Raw genomic sequence first — 18,355 nt, 5'->3', positions numbered from 1 at the left:
GGGCAGTATTGAGTAGCTTGGATGAATAAGGTGCCCAGAGTAAACTGCCTGCTACTCAGGCCCAGGAGCTAAGATATGCATATTATTAGTAGATTTGGATAGAAAACACTGTGAAGTTTCTAAAACTGTTTGAATGATGTCTGTGAGTATAACAGAACTCATATGGCAGGCAAAAACCTGAGAAAAAAATCCAACCAGGAAGTGGGAAATCTGAGGTTTCTAGGTTTGCCTATCCAATATACAGTGTCTATAGGGTCATATTGTACTTCCTAAGGCTTCCACTAGATGTCAACAGTCTTTAGAACCTTGTTTCAGGCTTCTACTGTGAAGGATGAGGAAATGAGAGCTGTTTCAACCAGGTGTCTGGCAGAGTGCCATGAGCTCACTCAGGCGCACCCCCGTGAGAGGTAGTTGCGTTCCTTTTCGTTTCTAAAGACAAAGGAATTCTCCGGTTGAAACATTATTGAACATTTATGTTAAAAACATCCTAAAGATTGATTCTATACATCGTTTGACATGTTTCTACGAACTGTAATGGAATTTTTTGACTTTTCGTCTGGCCTGCGCGTCATGAATTTGGATTTTTGAACTAAACGCGCGAACAAAAAGGAGGTATTTGGACATAAATTATGGACTTTATCGAACAAAACAAACATTTATTGTGGAACTGGGATTCCTGGGAGTGCATTCTGATGAAGATCATCAAAGGTAGTGATTCATTTTAATCTCTTTCCTGCTTTTTGTGAACCTCCCTCTCTTTTGGTTGGAAACATGGCTGTGGTTTTTTGGTGACTTAGGTACTGACCTAACATAATCAGAGGGTTGGTGTGCGTTCGTCGTAAGGCCTTTTTGGATAATCGGACACTGTGGTGGCGATTAACAACAAAGTTTATCTTGAAAATGGTGTAAAAAAATACTTGTACTGTTTGAGGAATTTTAATTATGAGATTTCTGTTGTTTGAATTTGGCGCGCCTGCAACTTTCACTGCTGTTGTCGAAGTTCGATCCCCGTAACGGGATCTAAGCCGGTAAGCAAGTTTTAAGGGGTAATACAGTAGTTTCACTACACATACCTAATGTAGGTCTCAGTAGTAGCGCCTCCTGTCCAGCCAAGTGGTGGTGAAGGGACTTTGGCATTTGGACACAGGAGGTAATGACAACAGAAAGACACAATCCGTAGTGTGAAGACAAACCAAAAAGAATAACCGAAGACCAAATAGAACAATAAACATTGACGCACCAAAAAGGGTGATAATCATCATAGAAATCACACCAACAGCGTAACATAGCTATCTATGTACATCATACGTGGTGTAGAGAGATTGGTGATGATCAAACCTGCAAGTAAGAGATGTCAGAATGATATAGACAAGTAAAGGCGGTTTGATGAAATAAGAAAGGTAGGTGATGGAACAGAGGAAACTGGGAGCGTGAGGTCAGGTGGTCATGAATGAATGGGTCTGGAGTGTGTGTGTGTGTGTGTGTTGTGTTGTGTGTGTGTGTGTGTGTGTGTGTGTGTGTGTGTGTGTGTTGTGTTTGTGTTTGGTGTGTGGTGTGTGTGTGTGGTGTGTGTGTTGTGTGTGTGTGTGGTGTTGGTGGCTGATAAATGCACACAATTCCCAGATTTTTGACATGAAGACCTCTTAGGCTCTATTCAATCCGTATCGCTGAAGTTCCTCGTTGCAGCGTGATTGAAACTGAAAGGCAATGTTCCCGCGTTCAACGCTGCATATGTCGGCTTAATCTGATATTTATTTTACATTTCTATTGCGCAATCGGTAACGCTTCAGCTAGATAGATTGAATAGAGACCCTAGTGGTGCAAGAATTAACGGTACTGAAAAGATCCATTCTATGGGTGTCAGGGTAATGGAGTAAAAAGTACATTATTTTCTTTAGGAATGTAGTGAAGTAAAAGTAAAAGTTGTCAAAAATCGAGTACAGATACCGCCCAAAACTACTTGAGTAGTCCTTTAAAGTATTTTTACTTAAGTACTTTACAACACTGGCGCTCCACAGCTRCTAGGTATTACGCAAGCAGGTAACCAGTGGGCTCATCACACATGAAATCACAACTAAAATAATCAACTAGTTCATTACCAGCATTCAATGACTACTGCATTAAAGATGGAGAGAACCATAATATTTTGGGGGGGGGGGCTCATCCCAAGTGGTGCAGCGGTCTAAGGCACTGCTTCTCAGTGCTAGAGGCGTCACTACAGACCCTGGTTCAATCCCAGACTGTACCCCAACTGGGCCGTGATTGGGAGTCCCAAAGGGCGGCGCACAATAGGCCCAGTGTCGTCCGGGTTAGGGTTTGGCCGGGGTAGGCCATCATTTAAATAAGAATTTGTTCTTAACTGACTTGCCTAGATAAATAAGAGACCTCAAAAGACCTCTTTTACCAGAGAGACCTAGCCAAGAAAMAAGAATCTTAAGTTACCTTGCAGATTGGACCGTGGTGTGGGTGTCGAAGTCAACAATCTTGCGGTGCGAGCTGGAAGAGGGTGCCCCATTAGCGGACGGGTGGTCACGGTGAAGACAGCGGCGCTGCCCCCCGTTGGTCAGGGAGGGCACAGGGTGCACGTTGGCATTGTTAAGGTTGGCGTTTGAGGATATGGGGGATTTGGGGTAGTAGTAGTTGTACCAGTGGGGTTCGCCTGCCCTCTCCTCAGAGCCGACCTGGGAGGGCTCCCCGGAGGCGTGGCAGGAAGGCGGAGGGACCTGGAGGGGCCGCTGAGTGACCTTTGTCTGGTGGGCGGAACCCCGGTGGTCCCCGTTAACGTGATTGGTGTGGTTGGAGAAGATCACGCCGTTCCTCTGTAGAGACAACACTGTCAGAACCGACAGTACAAATGACCATAATAAACAGTGACTAAACTTAACCAATGGTTTTGGATCTGTCCTGGTGGCAGGGCACTTTGTCATTGAGGTCTTAATTCCAATCTTCACTAAATGATGTTCGACAGATAATGAAGGTATAAAATTAACCGTGCATTTCGTGTTTGTGCTAAACATGCTATGAAAGAGGACTGCCTTTAAAAACCACTGGGTTGAACAACTCTGTCATCTGCATGCTCTGGGTTCACAGGCAATATGAGTGTTATTGTATCGAATGGAGGGAGCCGGAAGCGAACCCGGGTCACGAGTCATGTTTGGTTAAGGTTAGGGTTAGGGAATGGGTTAGCTAACATGCTAAGTAGCTAAAAGGTAGTAAGTACTGTAGTGGCAGGGTGGCTAATTAGCTAAAATGCTAAAGTTGTCCATGATGAGATTCYAACACGCAACCTTTGGGTTGCTAGAAGTTTTTAAAGATAATGTAACTATCCTTGACATTTAGTTATGAGTCAATTAACCTGATGACAGCTGCCATGGGTGGGTTTAAGCTTACGTAACCTAGCTCTCTCAGCAAACTTCCCCTACTGCTAACAAGCACACTATGAACATGCAGTCCCTAACAGGCAAGCAAGGTCTTCCCAAACGGTGGGCCAACAAAGGACCTGTTTTAATAGGCACTTGATTTAGCGCACCCAGCAACAACAAACAGAGTTCGAGACCATTCCATTGGCTGTAAAAAGCGAACCCTGCCCACTGAATGTGTCGGGTGAGTTAAATCAACCTRGCTTATTGAATGAACTGGGACAGTGATTCAGTGGCGGTTCTAGACCATTTCAACTGGGGGGGCCAAGCTGGGGCCAGTTGTACTGTTCTAGGGGCCAGTTACATTAGACGTTATTGTTGTCATATCGTTTTCTTCACTGCATTGCAGGCATTAGCAGGCAAAAGACCATGTTCATAATCATCAGCGTTGCCACTGTCTAATAACGGATGTAAAAAAAAAGAACGATAGCAAAAATTAGTTGTCAAAATTATTTCATACTCCACATTTAGAGGGGCCACAAGGGGGTCCAAAATTGTTGTCACAGGGGCACTGCCCGCCCCCCCCCAGAACCGCTAGGGCAGTGATTTACCCGATAAATCTCGTCGCCGTCTTCTGCGTTAATGTCTACAAGGCCTTCGTCTTGCAGGTCACATGATATGACTCGGCGGATTTCAGGCCCAAATCATGCAGTGTGCGGAGACCGGCCTGCATTGACGCCACGAGAGCAGCTGAGCGCCGGCAGGAACACAAACACAGAGATACACACATGTGAACTGTACACACAAAGACCCTCAGACCAGACATACTGAGGCGCTTTGTAAAGCTATAGATAATGCGGGGTGTGTGCACAGCACTGTTCTCTTTATCTCTCATAAGAAAAGGGATAGTCTGCAGCTATAAGCATGGCCAGAGGTGAAATAGCAAAGTGCAGGCCAAAGAAGCGGCATTGTTTGTTCAGGTGCAGTGGCCTGCTGCTTTGTCGATGTCCTGTGGTGATTGSGCAAAGCACTACTCAGTGTGATTTATCGCTAACTAGCAGTTACATATTGTTTACCCTTATCAATGTGTTATTATCTTACTAAAATAGCACCCATATTTGGGTTTGTAAGTCATGTCATCAGTTGTTGTTTCAAAGGTCATTATCTTTTGAGTTGTACAGGTACAGTTGAAATCGCAAGTTTACATACACTTAGGTCGGAGTCATTAAAACTCGTTTTTCAACCACTCCACAAATTGAAAAAARTATTGTTTTGGCAAGTTGGTTACGACATCTACTTTGTGCATGACAGAAGTAATTTTTCCAACAATTGTTTACAGACAGATTATTTCACTTATAATTCACTGTATCACAATTTCAATGGGTCAGAAGTTTACATACACTAAGTTGACTGTGCCTTTAAACAGCTTGGAAAATTCCAGAAAATTATGTCATGACTTTAGAAGCTTCTGATAGGCTAATTGACATAATTTGAGTCAAATGAAGGTGTACCTGTGGATGTATTTCAAGGCATACCTTCAAACTCAGTGCCTCTTTGCTTGACATCATGGGAAAATCAAAAGAAATCAGCCAAGACTTCAGAAAAAAAATTGTAGACCTCCACAAGTCTGGTTCATCCTTGGGAGCAATTTCCAAACGCTTGAAAGTACCACGTTCATCTGTACAAACAATAGTACGAGAGTATAAACACCATGGGACCACGCAGCCGTTTTACCGCTCAGGAAGGAGACGCGTTCTGTCTCCTAGAGATGAACGTACTTTGGTGCGAAAAGTGCAAATCAATCCCAGAACAACAGCAAAGGACCTTGTGAAGATGCTGGAGGAAACGGGTACAAAAGTATCTATATCCACAGTAAAACGAGTCCTATATCGACATTACCTGAAAGGTCGCTCAGCAAGGAAGAAGCCACTGCTCCAAACCTCCATACAAAAGCCAGACTACGATTTGCAACTGCACATGGGGACAAAGATCGTACTTTTTGGAGAAATGTCCTCTGGTCTGATGAAACAAAAATAGCACCGTTTGGCCATAATGACCATCGTTATGTTTGGAGGAAAAAAGGGGAGGTTTGCAAGCCGAAGAACACCATCCCAACCGTGAAGCACGGGGTGGCAGCATCATGTTGTGGGGGTGCTTTGTGCAGAGGGACTGGTGCACTTCACAAAATAGATGCATCATGAGGATGGATAATTATGTGAATATATTGAAGCAACATCAGTCAGGAAGTTAAAAGCTTGGTAGCAAATGGGTCTCCAAATGGACAATGACCCCAAGCATACTTCCAAAATTTGTGGCAAAATGGCTTAAGGACAACAAAGTCAAGGTATTGGAGTGGCCATCACAAAGCCCTCAATCCTATAGAAAATTTGTGGGTAGAACTGAAAAAGTGTGTGTGAACAAGGAGGCCTACAAACCTGACTCAGTTACACCAGCTCTGTCAGCAGGAATGGGCCAAAATTCACCCAACTTATTGTGGGAAGCTTGTGGAAGGCTACCTGAAACGTTTGACCCAAGTTAAACAATTTTAAAGGCAATGCTACCAAATACTAATTGAGTGTATGTAAACTTCTGACCCACTGGGAATGTGATGGAAGAAACAAAAGCTGAAATAAATAATTCTCTCTACTATTATTCTGACATTTCATATTCTTAAAATAAAGGGGTGATCCCAACTGACCTAAAAGAGGGGATTTTTACTAGGATTAKATGTCAGGAATTGTGAAAAACTGAGTTTAAATGTATTTGGCTAAGGTGTATGTAAACTTCCGACTTCAACTTGAGCTGCAGTTGAAAAATATTGACTTGCGTTACATACATATTGGCCATAATGGTGGAGTTTTGTTAGTGTTTACAACCCTAGAGGAGGTAAAATGGTACAGTCCAGTACAGAAGTTGAGACTCACCTGGAGGGCGATGGTGGAGTTCAGGCTGGTGAATGAGTTTATTTCCACCAGGCCTTGCTCTTTGCGTTTCTTGAATTTCCTGAAGTAGTCCTGTATCAGGAAGGTGGCATAGAACTTCCCCACGGTTACCTCATCATCTGAGTGAACAGACCACACAAACGCCTCCACTGTCACCACCGCACCACGCCATCACTCACCGTATTATCCATCATTCTTAGGCACCGTAGCTGACTTTCTAGGGACCCCTGAGCTTTGTGCAAAGCAGTCTGTGGCATATAACGTATCAAATATTAAATCAAAAATGCTGAAAACAAAATGGGACTTTAACCAAGCACTACACTGCAGTTCAGTTTCTACCAGACCAGTGTGACAGCGTCAGCGGCTTCTCAGCTCTCTTCCTGAACCTGGATCTGTGGTGACAGAGAACATAGCCGAGCACAGGCCTGACCTTCTGACAGACAGCCAACAGAAACAGCCAGCAAAACATCAGCACACCAGTCCTCTCAAAACAACACCAGCAGCTCTACCCACTACAGAGCATCTGTGGCATTATCAAAATATGAACAGATCCGAAACATAGAATTGTAAACAACAAAGAGACACTAGCCTCAACTCAATACAGCCACAACCTTATATTCACAATCACATCTCTCTAAAGTCTACCACACAGCTAGCTACACATCCAACTACAGCACTGCTGTTATTACCTAAGGCTTAGCTAGCTACAGTACAGGGATACCGCCACAGTTAAGAAGCATCTAACAAGAAGACAATACAGCAGAGAGACTAGTATATCTAAGCTGTGAAAAGCGACGTGCAGGCCAGGGAAGCAGTAGAGAACAGAGGAAGCAGCGGTCTGTGTCACTCAGCTAGCTAGTAAGCAGACTGGGGACACAAGGCACAGGAGAGAGCGGCAACAATAGTTTCATGCCACCGGKCAAAAACGGAACTGCTGCAGGAAATTCCGGAAGGCAGAGAGAGAGAAAGAGACTAGGGAAGAGGAGGGAGAGGAGGAGGGAAAGCTGTGGAGAAGAGAAGCTTAGCCAGAAAGAGAGAGAGATCAAGACGAGTTAGTAGTTATAGCAGAGCATGCAGTGCTAGAACGAGCCAAGCATCAGAGCCAAAGCATCAGAGCCAAATCACAAAGCATAGTGCAGCAAATGARAACTAGGAAAATAAAATGAATACGACGAATAGGGGTGGGTTGCAGCAAACTAGAGAACAGTGAAAACATCACAGGTTGGTCAACACCAGCACAGCATGGCACGATAGACTGTTTAGGACAGTACGGCTCAGGACAACCAAGTGGGAGACAACAAAAGAACACACAGCAAAACAGTTGAGCATGGCATTGCACAGAAACACATGGGTGCTGTGAGTCCGCGTCCTAACCYGAATCATATTCCCTCCCTTCCTATAAAGAACACTACTAAGTGCACAAGAAAGTGAATAGGGTGCCATATCAGATTGAACCTGGCCTGACTATCAATAGGGAGTCGGGCTGCAGTGAGCATTTTCAGGGTCGCTGTCAATAATGGCCGATCCCTGGCTGTGACCCCACTCTCTGAGGGTGTCGCAGGGGGAGCGGGGTATGCAACAAAACAAAAAACATTTCCATTTCACACCACACACTTGTACAGGTTACAGACTTATAGAAGCACCCCCTATTTGACCTTTGATATGAGCACACTCGGTGTGGATGGAAAGATAAGAGTCAGATAAGGTGAGTTCCTCTGAACTGAAGTGACTGTCTGCTCCTCTATCTGATCCTGCRRTTATCTGTGGTCAAACGACTAGGCTTTAARGGCTATTGACACATGAAAACAGGAAGAGTTGCCTGTCAATAATTAGTCTACGCAAACTGTTTCACTAGAAGGTCAGCATTACAATGGATCACTAATGTCAATGAATGAGTTGATCCTTAATGTGGGACTGCTAATAACCTATGCTGTTAGCGATCCATGTTCCTCTATGCAACAAGTCCCATGAATGTATTGTGTGTAATACCACTGCTGAGGGAAAGCTTTGTCGCAGGTCAGCCTGGAGTATAGGGTTGCCACCCTGACCTCACACACACAGTGCATAAGCAATACCACTGCTTATGCATGTGCGTCTGCACAGCGCATTTGTATGTACATACCAAATGAGTGTGGGTGCGCAGGGCAGTCTGCCACATCTCTGTAGCCAGGCTAGCCATGAGGTAACGCTACATCTACCGTCCAGTTAGTGGAGACAGACGTCACAGAGGCTGGAGCCATTCTACTGACCACCAGCAGGGGGCACCACTTGGTCCAGCAGCTTCATGCTGGTCCTCTTCCAGATCTTCTTGATGACCGCTCGCAACTCCTCATTGGCCTGCTCCAGGTTGCCTAGGAAATCAAACACTCGGTAAATGTTTTTGGACCAATCAAACCTGCCATTTAGCGGGCCACTGTATAAGAGTATTTTGAGTACAGCACATTCATTGTCACTGTGTCAGCTCTCAGCAGTACCCTCTTGTGGCTACAGGCAGTACTAAATCCCCTACTATAAAAAGGTAGTGTCATTTTTTTWACCTTTATTTAACTAGGCAAGTCAGTTACGAACAAATTCTTCTTTTCAATGACGGCCTAGGAACAGCGGGTTAACTGCCTTGTTCAGGGGCAGAACGACAGATTTTTACCTCGTCAGCTCTGGGATTCGATCTAGCAGCCTTTCGGTTACTGACCCAACGCTCTAACCGCTAGGCTATGCCACGCTCGCCTATCCTCAAAGGTGAATGTCCACAGCAGCTGGTGCTGCGATGAACGCACTGCTCACCTTCGGTCTTGATCTTCAGAGCGGTCCTCACCAAGGCAAACAGGGTGGCGTTAAACATGACCGTYCCATCACTGTTCAGGGGCATGTTCATGGCAACCAATCTCTGAAAGGAGTTACGGTTATGCAACGTGTGAGTTAACCAGGGCAAGATTGAGCCCACAAAAATGAACACCTCGTGTAAAATGTGTGTGTAACGTGTGTAGTGTTTGTGCTGTGTGTTGAATACACTGTGGGTGTTTGCGTGGGCGCGTAAGCACACCTTGCAGGCCACTCTGTGTGGACAAAGCTTGCCAAAGCCTAGAGGAGGCTGGATGCGTCTCAGCAAGGTCACCACATCCAGATGCTTTATCCTGCCCCTGAAAGAGACAGAAACACCAACACTGAAGGCAACACACTCCTGACAGCAACACACTCCCGACAGCAACACCAAATACAGAAACAACACAGTGAGAACTAATGTAGATGAAATGGACGGCAGGTTGTGTTTGTGTGTTGTGTGTGTGTGTGTGTGTGTGTGTGTGTGTGTGTGTGGTGTGTGTGTGTGTTGTGTGTGTGTGTGTGTGTGTGTGTGGGTGTGTGTGTGTGTGTGTGTGTGTGGTGTGTGTGTGTGGGCACAGTGGTGTAAAGTCACTTAGTAAAAATTCTTTGAAATTACTACTTAAGTCATTTTTCTGTACTTTACTATTTATATATTTGACAACTTTTACTTCACTACATTCATAAAGAAAATATGTACTTTTTACTCCCATATATTTTCCCTGATACCCCAAAATACTTGTTACATTTCGAATGCTCAGGCAGGACAGCAATATAGTCCAATTCACACACTTATCAATTTAGCATATTGTCATCCCTACTGCCTCTGATCTGGCGGACTCACTAAACACAAATACTGCGTTTGTAAATGATGTCTGAGTGTTTGAATGTCCCCTTAACTGTCAATACATTTACAAAAAAATTCTGTCTGGTTTTAATATATCTACTTGGAACCATAAGGGTTCTACCTGGAACCAACAAGGGTTCTTCAAAGGGTTCTCCTATGGGGACAGCTGAAGAACCCTTTTAGGTTCTAGATAGCACCTTTTTTTATTCCTTAAGTACATTTAAAACCAGATACTTTTACCCAAGTAATATTTTACTCGGTGACTTTCACTTTTTACTTGAGTCATTTTCTATGAAGGTATTTTTATTTTTACTCAAGTATGACAATTGAGTACTTTTCCCACCACCGTGTGTGTGTGTGTCCTGTATGTCCAGATGTTAATGCAGACTCACTTAGCCTCAGGGTCGTACTCAGACCAGATCCTTTTAAACTCATCCAGGTGGTGAGGGCCCAGAATGGACCAATCACGCGTCAAATAGTCAAAGTTGTCCATGATGACAGCCACAAACAGGTTGATGATCTAAAACAGAGGCAGTAAAACACTCAGTGGACATGTTTAACTATTCTTGTGGGGACCAGAAGTCCCCACGAGGTCAAATGCTATTTGTAGGGGGTTTAGGATTAAGGTTAGAATTAGTGTTAGGGTTAGAATTACATTTAGGGTTAAGGTTAGGTTTTTGGGTTAGGGTTAAGGTTAGTGTAAATAGGATTTTGAATGGGACTGAATTGTGTGTCCCCACGAGGTTAGCTGTACAAGACTGTGTGTGTGTGTGTGTGTGTCTACATGCTGTGTGTATGTGTGTGTACCAGGAAGGCGCAGAGCATGTAGAAGCTGATGAAGTAGATGACGGCGAATCCGCTGCCACAGGTTCTCTCCTCTCCGGGGTTGTAGTCTGACTCGGAGTCACACAGCTTCCCTGGCAGACATGCCAGCATGATCTCCTGCCACGCCTCGCCTGTAGCACACCTGAGAACATTCAAGTCACATTATAAGCCCAAAACGACCACAACTACTCACCATCCATAACKGCACGCGCGCACGTTTGATCTGACGCCAAACGTGTCCCTAGCACACCACAATATGATGACACATAATACGCAAACTAGTCGCGCACACACCTGAAGAGCATCAGGACAGCTTGAGGAAAGGTCTGGAAGTTGTTGTTGTGGTTTATCCGTGTGCCGTCTACCATGGCGATCTTTCCGAACACCTGGAACAAACAAACACAGTGTGTTAGGAAGAAACCCGGAAGTCCTGGAGATAAAGCTAATCGTAGTGTCAATTCAAAGAGAAATGTTTGTCAGTTACCTGCATTCCGATAACAGCGTAGATGAAGAACAACATGGCTATCAGGAGGGCAACATAGGGAAGAGCCTAGGAATGAATGCAAAAGAGAGAGAGAACGACCGTTTCAGGAGTGTGTTCAGACTCAGGAAGAGAAGGTGCACCTTCACCTGTACGGTTACAGTCTGACCCGTATGACTCCGCTGTCGCCCCGGGTGGATTATTCTCTCACCTGGAAGGACTTGATGAAGGTCCACAGGAGCGTTCGGATGCCCTCCCCTCTGCTGAGCAGCTTGACCAATCGCATGACTCGGAACAAGCGGAAGAATGTGATGGAGATGCGAGCACTGTCCTCTGTGTTCTGAGACACAGAGACAGAGAGACAGAGAGACAGAGAGACAGAGAGACAGAGAGAGAGACAGAGACAGAGAGAGGAGACAGAGAGAGAGAGAGAGAGAGAGAGAGAGAGAGAGAGAGAGAGATGAGAGAGAAGAGAGAGAGAGAGAGAGAGAGAGAGAGAGAGAGAGAGAGAGAGAGAGAGATGAAGAGAGAGAGAGAGAGAGAGAGAGAGAGAGAGAGAGAGAGAGAGAGAGAGAGAGAGAGAGAGAGAGAGAGAGAGAGAGAGAGAAGAGAGAGAGAGAGAGAGAGAGAGAGAGAGAGAGAGAGAGAGAGAGACAGAGACAGAGACAGAGACAGGAGACAGAGACAGAGACAGAGAACAGAGAGAGAGAGAGAGGAGACAGGAGACAGGAGGTGGAACCTCCATAGGACTGATGGTGCTGCTTTAACACACAGCTAGGAGCAGGCCAGAGATCAACACGCAGTTTGTGTGTGTGTGGGTGGGTGCACATCAGTGCATGTGTGTACGCATTCAGGTAGAGGAACATGCAACAGTCCTTGACTTGTGTGAATGCAATGCATACACAGCCACATACATACACATACATACAAGTGTCCCCACTCCTAGGAGTCATACAGGGACGTGTCTCCAGACTCGGCGGGAATGTCCAGACACACGCTTCGTTGGATGACTGCTTAAGACACAAGCAAAACCACAGCATCTACGCGATCCCAGGTCAAACATGAACAAAGGGACACAACAAAAGACTGATAATGAGACGACTATCAACACAAACAAGATCCCAAATCAGAACTGATCTTGTTCATGGTACCGGGCCACAAAACAGGCAAGACATGAAATCCTCACTAAAGAATATCATTCAGAACATATTTCATTCCAAACGAACGTGACGACATGACTGACAACAGAAACAGCTCTGTGCTGAGACGATGACGACGACGATGAGGAAGAGTGGGGTAGTGGGAGGGGCTTCTTACCACTGGCTCCACAATCACCTTCACCACCGGCAGGGCCTTGAGACCAAAAAGCCTGGGTTAACCACTAACAACTTGACTGCTTCATCACTCATATCACTGATGTCATCAATTAGTCATTGTTATTGGCCTACTGACTTAACTGCTTCACAATGTCATTACATTTCTTCATCGTCGATTCAATCAACCCAGCAAAATATGATCGGAACTTCTTTAATACAGCTCGGGAATCAGAAAACATCCAGAACAGACATGTTWACAGTAAGCAACAGTGTCGACCGGACACCATCGTCTTTGCCTCTCATGCAAAGCAGAATCACAATAACTTAGCACGGTATGACCACAGTAGCACGTTGGGTACATAAAACGTGCCATTCAATTCTACACAGGTGAAGAAAGAAAACTTTGACCTGTACCAGATAACGAGTGGGTCCCACAAATACGAACTTGGCTGAATATTTCAATCATTGAAGTAAATATCCAGTGTGATTGTCACTCACTGGTCAAACACATTTATGAGAGTGTGTTACAAGATGACTAACCTGACTAATAGAATAATATAGTTTCACTTAGCTTACTTACCATGTAGGTAAGACACTGTGTTTTGTGTGTATGTGTGTGTAGATTTGTGTTCCGAACAGAAGAAAAGACAGGGCCACACAAACTTCACGATGACACACAGTTACAGAACAGCACCAAGCATGGGTCACTAATCTAGATAACATATTGGAGGGAGGCATTGCAATAACCCTTAGAGCAGCGGTATTCAAACRTCTTCAGCGGGGGACCCAGTTTTTTTCCACTTGAATTTCTGGCGAACCCACCACACCCCAAATCTAATGACACAACCTTAAAAATCGGTACATTTAGATTTTTACGTAAAAAATTAAAAATGTTCATCCCTCTTATCAAAATGAAAAGAAACCAATCAATACATTTACTCAATTACATTTTTCAACTTTTATATATTGTCCCATACAGTAATCTGTACCGTTAATATTTAGTCATTTTTGTTCAAATAAAAGTTTATTTGTATCTTTTTTGGCCCCGCTGCAATACCCCAGTGACCCCGACTTTGAATACCGCTGCCTTAGAGTGTTTCAAAACMATCCTATCATTATAGAATCGTATAAATCTGTTGTCATCACATTTATAGACATCACYTACCACCTTTTGATCTCCAGGGATCATAGGGTTGTATTCACGATGATCAATGCTACTAAACAGCTAGATAGAGCAACAACTTTCTGAAGAGCTACCTACCATAGTTAACGAACATGTCGGGGACGTGAAACAATTTTGAGATCTTGAATGTAGCCCTGATGTCATTGCAAGGCATTCCCTCCAATAGTGCTACAGGACAAGTGACGTGAAGACGGCTACTTACATTGATCTCTGTGATTGCAATGTCAACGACGCTACCGACAACAATTAAGGCATCAAACGTGTTCCATGCATCAGCGAAATAGTGCTGTAAGCGCCAGCCCACGGACACAAAGAGAAGAGAACAGAAGCAGAAAGAGAGAAAGAGAAGGATAGAGATATGTGAAAATACACGTGGGCTCAGTTGGTAGAGCATGGCGCTTGCAACGCCAGGGTTGTGGGTTCATTCCCCACGGGGGGACCAGGATGAATATGTATGAACTTTCCAATTTGTAAGTCGCTCTGGATAAGAGCGTCTGCTAAATGACTTAAATGTAAATGTAAATGTAATACAGCAAGACGTAGAATAAGCGGCTGAGTGGCACTGTCTGTGAGAATACAAAGCGGCCGGTGGTACCTTAATTGGGGAGGACGGGCTCATAGTGTTTGATACCATTCCATAAACTCCATTCCAGCCATTGTCATGAGCCCGTTCTCCCCTCAGCAGGCTTCTGTAATGCATGCCTCTAAGTAACCCAACTTATACATATGAAACAGTGAAAGAAGTTATTCTATGATCTGTTATGAACCCTCTACAACCCTCTATAAGATATTATACGTTTCTCACTGATACAGTGCCTACACAGTGCTGAGTAACTGACCTAGACCCAACACCAGTCCTGACCAGGGCTCATCAACTACATTCAGCCGCGGGACGTTTTTTTCTTGAGCGGACGGTCGGGGGGCCGGAACATATTTACAAATAATTTGTAGACTGCAGATTGACCGCAAGAAGCCCAAACAGATATAATATTTGACTAAAACATAATCATTTCAAACCTTGCTTACATCTGTATATGATCACGTGTGCCTCTATTATGAGTGGAAGTACTTAGAAACAGATTTCCCAAACACAAATCACTTGGAGTTGATTTCCTGGTGTTTTTATTTTATTTTTATGTCCAAAAATGAAGATGCCCCCCAAAAAATACAAATAAATGTAGTTATTTTTGCTCAGAGAACATGGGGGGGACAAATAAAACCATCCGCGGGCAGTGACGCCAGTTGGGGAACCCTGATCAAGACCTATGGGTGACCAGCCCTGACAGAGTTTCCACACTAGGCCAAGGAGCCAACAGACTGGCTTTAGGAGTGAGTCTAGAAAAAGGTGAGGGAGGCAAGGAAGGAAGGAAGGAAGAGAGGAGGCAGAGAGGAGGGCAGGTCTATTACAATACTCACATCTACCTGACTGAGAATGATGTCGACTACGCTGCCGATCACCACCAGGGCATCGAAGACGTTCCAGGCGTCTCCTAAATAACCCTACAGGCCAGGGTACAGTGCGCACCACAGGGGGAGGTAGGGAGAGGGGTAGGATGGTCAGTGGAGGGTAAGAAGTAGAGAGGGAAAGGGTGAGCGGGGGGGGGGGTGTTAAGGTCAATACTACAGAGGGAAATGCTTGACAGAAGGACAGGGGGATGAGAGGAGGGAGAGGGGTGAGTTAACTGGTCTATGATGCAAGCTGAGAGGCAGGCCTGACTCACCCTGGGTCTGAAGGCAATCAGTTTGAGGATCATCTCCACGGTGAAGACGCCAGTGAAGACCATGTTGAGGACGTCCATGGCGTAGTTGAACTGGTGGGACTGGCCATAGTGCTGAGGAAATGGAGAGAGAGGGAGAGAGAGAGGGGGTCGGAGGAAGAGAGAGAAAGGGGCATTGGAGAACAGAAAGAAGGATGATGAGATGGGACTGAGGTACAGACATATATACAGTGGGGAGAACAAGTATTTGATACACAACTCTAATAGCTCTAAATTTACCCTATACAGCCTCTATAGGCCGATATAGCTCTATAGCCTCTAAATAGCACTAATAGCCTCTATATTGCCTGTGTATAGCCCTCTATAGCTCTAAAGGACCCTATATAGCCTTCTATAGCTCTAGATGGCCCTATATAGCCCTCTATATGCCTAATATAGACCCTCTATAAGCCTCTAAATGGCCCATAGTGCCTCTAATATTGCTCTATATCATTAGGCTCTCATAGCCCTATAGCCCTCTATATGCCCTTATATAGGCCCTATATAGCTCTAAATAGCCTCCGCCCTCGTATATGGCCTGACCACAGCCCTCTATAGCTCTAAATAGCCCCCTGCTATTCCCTCTATATTGCCTATATAGCTCTAAATAGCCCTCTATATGCCTATATAGCCCTCTATAGCCTCTAAATAGCCCTCTATATGCCTATATAGCCCTCTATAGCTCTAAATAGCCCTCTATATGCCTATATAGCCCTCATATAGCTCTAAATAGCCCTCATATATGCCCATATAGCTCCTAAATACCCTCTATATGCCTATTATAGCCCTCTATAGCTCTAATAGCCCTCTACTAGCTCAATCATAAGCCCTTATAGCTCTAAATAGCCCTTATATGCCTATATAGCCCTCTATATTGCCTATATAGCCCTCTATATGCCTATATAGCCCCTATAGCTCTAAAAACCCTATATATGCCTATATAAGCCTAATAGTATGCCTTAAGCCTTTATGATGCCCCAATAATAGCCGCCTATAGCCTCTAAAGCTATAGCCCGCCCTATATAGCCCTCTATGCCATGCTATATAGCGCCTCTATAGCTCTAAATAGCCCTCTATATAGTCCTATGCTATCTCTTGCTCTCATGCTCTTGTCCTATGTCTATGCCCTTAGTCTATTCCTACTGCCTATTGTTTATATGTGCCAAGTAAATTAGCCGTCTTAGTTCTTTTTGCTTGTGCGGTATATTTCGTCTGCTCTGGTTCCTGTGTACTTGATTGAGACTCGTTAACTATATATATATACAGTGGGGAGAACAAGTATTTGATACACTGCCGATTTGCAGGTTTTCCTACTTACAAAAGCATGTGAGAGGTCTGTAATTTTTATCTAGGTACACTTCAACGTGAGAGACGGAATCTAAAACAAAAATCCAGAAAATCACATTGTATGATTTTAAAATAATTAATTTGCATTTTATTGCATGACATAAGTATTTGATCACCTACCAACCAGTAAGAATTCCGGCTCTCACAGACCTGTTAGTTTTCTTTAAGAAGCCCTCCTGTTCTCCACTCATTACCTGTATTAACTGCACCTGTTTGAACTCGTTACCTGTATAAAAGACACCTGTCCACACACTCAATCAAACAGATTCCAACCTCTCCACAATGGCCAAGACCAGAGAGCTGTGTAAGGACATCAGGGATAAAATTGTAGACCTGCACAAGGTGGGGCTACAGGACAATAGGCAAGCAGCTTGGTGAGAAGGAAACAACTGTTGGTGCAATTATTAGAAAATGGAAGAAGTTCAAGATGACGGTCAATCACCCTCGGTCTGGGGCTCCATGCAAGATTTCACCTCGTGGGGCATCAATGATCATGAGGAAGGTGAGGGATCAGCCCAGAACTACACGCAGGACCTGGTCAATGACCTGAAGAGAGCTGGGACCACAGTCTCAAAGAAAACCATTAGTAACACACTACGCCGTCATGGATTAAAATCCTGCAGCGCACGCAAGGTCCCCCTGCTTAAGCCAGTGCATGTCCAGGCCTGTCTGAAGTTTGCCAATGACCATCTGGATGATCCAGAGGAGGAATGGGAGAAGGTCATGTGGTCTGATGAGACAAAAATAGAGCTCTTTTGGTCAACTCCACTCGCCGTGGTTGGAGGAAGAAGAAGTATGAGTACAACCCCAAGAACACCATCCCAACCGTGAAGCTGGAGGTGAAACATCATTCTTTGGGATGCTTTTCTGCAAAGGGACAGGACGACTGCACCGTATTGAGGGGAGGATGGATGGGCCATGTATCGCGAGATCTTGGCCAACAACCTCCTTCCCTCAGTAAGAGCATTGAAGATGGGTCGTGGCTGGGTCTTCCAGCATGACAACGACACGAAACACACAGCCATGGCAACTAAGGAGTGGCTCCGTAAGAAGCATCTCAAGGTCCTGGAGTGGCCTAGCCAGTCTCCAGACCTGAACCCAATAGAAAATCTTTGGAGGGAGCTGAAAGTCCGTATTGCCCAGCGACAGCCCGAAACCTGAAGGATCTGGAGAAGATCTGTAGGGAGGAGTGGGCAAAATCCCTGCTGCAGTGTGTGCAAACCTAGTCAAGAACTACAGGAAACGTATGATCTCTGTAATTGCAAACAAAGGTTTCTGTACCAAATATTAAGTTCTGCTTTTCTGATGTATCAAATACTTATGTCATGCAATAAAATGCAAATTAATTACTTAAAAATCCTACAATGTGATTTTCTGGATTTTTGTTTTAGATTCCGTCTCTCATAGTTGAAGTGTACCTATGATAAAAATTACAGACCTCTACATGCTTTGTAAGTAGAAAACCTGCCAAAATCGGCCAG

General features: G+C 44.6%; 1 protein-coding gene across 1 annotated transcript in view; it reads right to left on the bottom strand.

Moving 5' to 3' along the window:
• The window catches only part of LOC111966893 (voltage-dependent L-type calcium channel subunit alpha-1D-like), a 123,598-nt gene that overhangs the window by 4,796 nt on the left and 100,447 nt on the right, over positions 1-18,355 (bottom strand). Inside the window, 17 exon segments of the mRNA XM_070444620.1 lie at positions 1,074-1,087; positions 1,089-1,101; positions 2,443-2,819; positions 3,971-4,062; positions 4,065-4,086; positions 6,284-6,420; positions 8,551-8,652; positions 9,083-9,185; positions 9,342-9,438; positions 10,358-10,485; positions 10,773-10,932; positions 11,085-11,176; positions 11,275-11,340; positions 11,483-11,611; positions 13,973-14,056; positions 15,492-15,696; positions 16,771-16,823. Coding sequence (XP_070300721.1) covers positions 1,074-1,087; positions 1,089-1,101; positions 2,443-2,819; positions 3,971-4,062; positions 4,065-4,086; positions 6,284-6,420; positions 8,551-8,652; positions 9,083-9,185; positions 9,342-9,438; positions 10,358-10,485; positions 10,773-10,932; positions 11,085-11,176; positions 11,275-11,340; positions 11,483-11,611; positions 13,973-14,056; positions 15,492-15,696; positions 16,771-16,823 — 1,874 coding nt within the window.

This window comes from Salvelinus sp. IW2-2015, linkage group LG7 (genome assembly GCF_002910315.2).
Source record: "Salvelinus sp. IW2-2015 linkage group LG7, ASM291031v2, whole genome shotgun sequence".
Lineage (NCBI taxonomy): Eukaryota > Metazoa > Chordata > Actinopteri > Salmoniformes > Salmonidae > Salvelinus > Salvelinus sp. IW2-2015.
The sequence above is the reverse complement of the archived record's forward strand: the minus strand, read 5'-3'. Positions and strand labels throughout refer to the sequence as shown.